This window comes from Sinocyclocheilus anshuiensis, unplaced genomic scaffold, assembly GCF_001515605.1.
Source record: "Sinocyclocheilus anshuiensis isolate Anshui unplaced genomic scaffold, SAMN03320099.WGS_v1.1 scaffold121, whole genome shotgun sequence".
In the NCBI taxonomy this organism is placed as follows: domain Eukaryota; kingdom Metazoa; phylum Chordata; class Actinopteri; order Cypriniformes; family Cyprinidae; genus Sinocyclocheilus; species Sinocyclocheilus anshuiensis.
In genome coordinates, this window is record NW_015539856.1 from 66,264 (window position 1) to 70,336 (window position 4,073).

General features: G+C 34.2%; 1 protein-coding gene across 1 annotated transcript in view; it reads right to left on the reverse strand.

Annotated features, from left to right (window-relative positions):
• The window catches only part of med12 (mediator complex subunit 12), a 52,428-nt gene extending 49,879 nt beyond the window's left edge, over positions 1–2,549 (reverse strand). Inside the window, 2 exon segments of the mRNA XM_016481215.1 lie at positions 1,309–1,413; positions 2,330–2,549. Coding sequence (XP_016336701.1) covers positions 1,309–1,413; positions 2,330–2,431 — 207 coding nt within the window. The 5' untranslated portion in view covers positions 2,432–2,549.
• Between the last annotated feature and the right edge of the window lie 1,524 nt (positions 2,550–4,073).

The following is a 4,073-nucleotide window of genomic DNA, read 5'->3' on the forward strand; positions in this document are numbered from 1 at the left end:
GAATGCCAAGTGTAAAAGAATGAGGTTGGTGGGTTGGTTGGGGTTTTAACACCACGCCAGCTTCCTTGATTATTTTCATAGTGAGTAACAAGTTGAAATAGTATAAAAGGGCAATTTGTCAGGTTTTTTATACTTCAGATTCAGATTTATTTAGATTAGAGTTTTAGATTAAAAATAGATTCGGGGTTGACTTCGCCTTCAAGATCTTCATTTGATATTAAGCACTTGTGTTTTACTTAGTTTCTTGTATATACATATGTGACCCTGGAGCACAAAAGCAGTGTTAAGTCGCTGGGGTATATTTGTAGCAATAGCCAACAATACATTGTATGGGTCAAAATGATCGATTTTTCTTTTATGCCAAAAATCATTAGGACATTAAGTAAAGATCATGTTCCATGAAGATATTTTGTAAATTTCCTACCATAAATATATCAAAACTTAATTTTTGATTAGTAATATGCATTGCCAAGAACTTAATTTGGACAAATTTAAAGGCGATTTTCTCAGTATTTAGATTTTTTTGATTTTCAAATAGTTGCATCTCGGCCAAATATTGTCCTCCTATCCTAACAAACCATACATCAACGGAAAGCTTATTTAATCAGCTTTCAGATGATGTATAAATCTCAATTTCGAAAAATGTACCCTTATGACTGGTTTTGTGGTCCAGGGTCACATTTATCCATCCATTCATTATATAATCACTTTAATGTTCCATTTAATCATTTAAAATAATAATTTAAACCATCTGTATACTTGTTTCATTAATTAGCCATTTAAATTATTTTATTTGTATATTATTTTCCATTGTTGTTTAGTCTTACGATTGTGGTTTTAAGGGATATTTGTCTTCACGAGTAAGAGATATGTTTTTTAACGTCACAGGACGATGTTGTGAAGCAGTACATTTTTATTGCTATTGCTTGTGGTATAATAACGCTTGTTGGATTTGTGTGGGTCAGATGAAGTCTGAGCACTGAAACATGCACAAATAAGATTATTTAATAAACTCTGCACATTTTTTTTTTTTTACCATCATTACATTATCTCCTGCTTTTGCTCTTCTCTGGCTTTACTCAGTAGACTTCTCAGCTGACTGAAGATTAATACAGTTTTGGGTAAAATCTGAGGGAGTTATGAAACACTTTTCAATATCTGTGATGAATATCGTATTTGTTCGTTCCTTGGGATACCACAATGACCAGATACCCAACAAAGTTCTGTGTTTCCAACAATTTGTAAAAGAGTGAGGATTTGATTGATAAAATGCATGTATGCAGATAACCTCTGCACTGATAATCTTACCTTTGAAGGGTTGAAATTGACATTTTTAGCGCTGCCATGCTCATCGCCTGAAACAGCTGGCTGGTTGTTAAATCCTTGCTTGACGTTCAATGCCGTCAAATCATCCTAACCATGAGAGAGTGATAGTTTCAGTTATTAAAGGACTCATGCATGCATATCTCATTCTCATTTCATTGTGCTGGAGGGTTACTCAAACGCCAGAGACTTAATCACTCATTCATCCTAATGAACTCTCAAAATGCATCAAGACAAACACTGAATTCAGAAAGAAAAATCTGCACGAGCAATTATAAGACATCACATGCAATGCTGAAAAATACGACTTATGTTATGATGCACTCTATAAAATGAAACAGTTATTCAAATATACTTTCATATGTACTTTCTGTTGTTGACAACTGAGACTGTGTCTAGCTAAACCGCACCTAAAAGCATTTTATGCATCATAGGCATGTACATAATTTCTCCTTTTTCTGTGCATGAATAGATCAATAATGTACAAAATGTTTTATGAACCCATAGGTTTTAAAACGCATCCATGAGAAACACATCAATTCAAAAGGTGTTGTCAACAAACATACACATCCCGACCGTACTAGAGGCTATTGGGATTGTTTACATCTTTAGTATTTATTTGCAAGTAATATAGCTTTATTTATTTCTTAAAATACATAAAATAATGATTAATAACGGTTGTGGGTTTCATGTGTGGCCCTTTTAAATGGCACTGTAACGATGAAAGGGCTTTAAATAAAAAGCACGGTAAATACAGATTCTTAAAGCTGGGTTTCACAAATAAAATGACCCTTTCCACTCTCTAACCATCTGCAATAACAACCACAGATGAAGACCGAAATCATTTGAGGCATAAATGTTGTTTTTGCTAACCGAGCCGTTGGTTTCATTGTTATTGGACGTTAGCTGACGGCGGGGCCTGATCTCAACCGCCCTGAAAAACACACTTTAATTCGCTATTTAAATATTAAATGTCGCTACAGAGGAAGAGAGAAAGTCGTCTAACCTCCTTTTGCTTCGGGTCCTGCGGATAAACGTCCGGAGGACCGAGTCTGGGCCGTTTAAGAGGCCTGTGTTCGTAGCTCAGAATGCCGAACGCAGCCATCATCCCCGCGGCATGTCAGCCGGTGTGTGGCCGATCCTGAGCGCTGCTTCTGCGGCTAGAGCTCCGCTGCTTCACCGCTGCTTCCGCTCCGACGAGAATGATGGGTAAATACGAGACAACATAAAAGTCCCTCCAACACAACAAGTTTTTTTATTGCAATCTTTAGAACAACGAACATGCGAGGGCAATAACATAAATTCAATGAAAATATATATAATAAAAAAAAAACAAAGACAATTAAAAAATAATAAAATAGGAAAAGCAATAAGAAATTCACATGTCCATAACCAGTGTTGGGGAAAGTTACTTTTAAAAGTAATGCATTGCAATATTGCGTTACTCCATAAAAAAGTAACTAACTGCGTTACTTAGTTACTTTTTTTCTGAGTTGCATTATTTTCATTCATTTTGAGGAATACTGAATCGGTGTTTTTGTTTTTTTTTGTGTGTGAGATGAATTAATGCATATTCATATTTATTTTAGAACTACAGTAACATCTGATTTCTCTCAACATGGGGACAGGAGAGCTGTCAGTCAATAAATTGGAAAAAAAAGTAACTTGCGTTACTTATTTGAAAAAGTAACTCCGATATTCTCTTGTAAATTAAAAAGTAATGCGTTACTTTACTAGTTACTTGAAAAAAGTAATCTGATTACGTAACTCGTGTTACTTGTAATGCGTTACCCCCAACACTGTCCATAACAAGTACAAATAGTTACAAATTATTCAAATAATATATTTAAGGTTTCAAAATAATTTTTCGCTTTGTTATTTCTTGTTTATTTTAATTTCTATTTTAAAAGGAGTAAAATGAGTTTTTTTCACTGCCCGTTTACATTTGTGGATGAAGAATTTTCCATATATAATGAGTAAATTCACTATATACCATATTTTGAAGTGAACAGTATGCTCATAAAAAATAAAACATCATTTTCTTTGAGTTGCAATTCAATCTTAGTATTTTGTTTAACAAAAAACGCGAAATTACACCAAAATCACTTTGTGTAAATACTATAACAAAATAAATGGACAATACTCTGTTTCCTCTTTACAGAAAACACACTTCAAGTCAATGTCTTTACGAAACTTTGCAATGACCTGTTTTACAGGATAAATATGATGAACAATCTTAAATGATGCCTAACTTTATTTGTGATACAAAAACGTCTGGAGATCTTAAAGGTCTCTTTCCAGTTGACATCTCGAAATTGTGATCTCCAAAAACCAATTTCTAAAGGAACACTGGAAATTTGGCATTTTTACTTGTTATATCAGGAGGTCCCGCAGCCTCGTTCTGGTTCATTTGCTTTGTGGTGTTTTTGATGACTGATCATATTAGCAAATGAAAAATGCTTTTTAAGTTTACTGTTCAGGATGATAAAAGTCCTAAGTGAGTGCCATGGATAATGAGTAATATTTCATACATAATGTTTATATAACGTTTGTCTTTATATAATGTATGCCATGTCAAAAAAAGTCCAGACAGGTAAAATAACGCATAATTATAAACCACATGAAAACTGACTGACAAAAGCTATTAAAACACACACACACACACACACACACACCCCTCTCTCTCTCTCTCTCTCACACACACACACACACACACACACACACACACACACACACACACAAACACACAC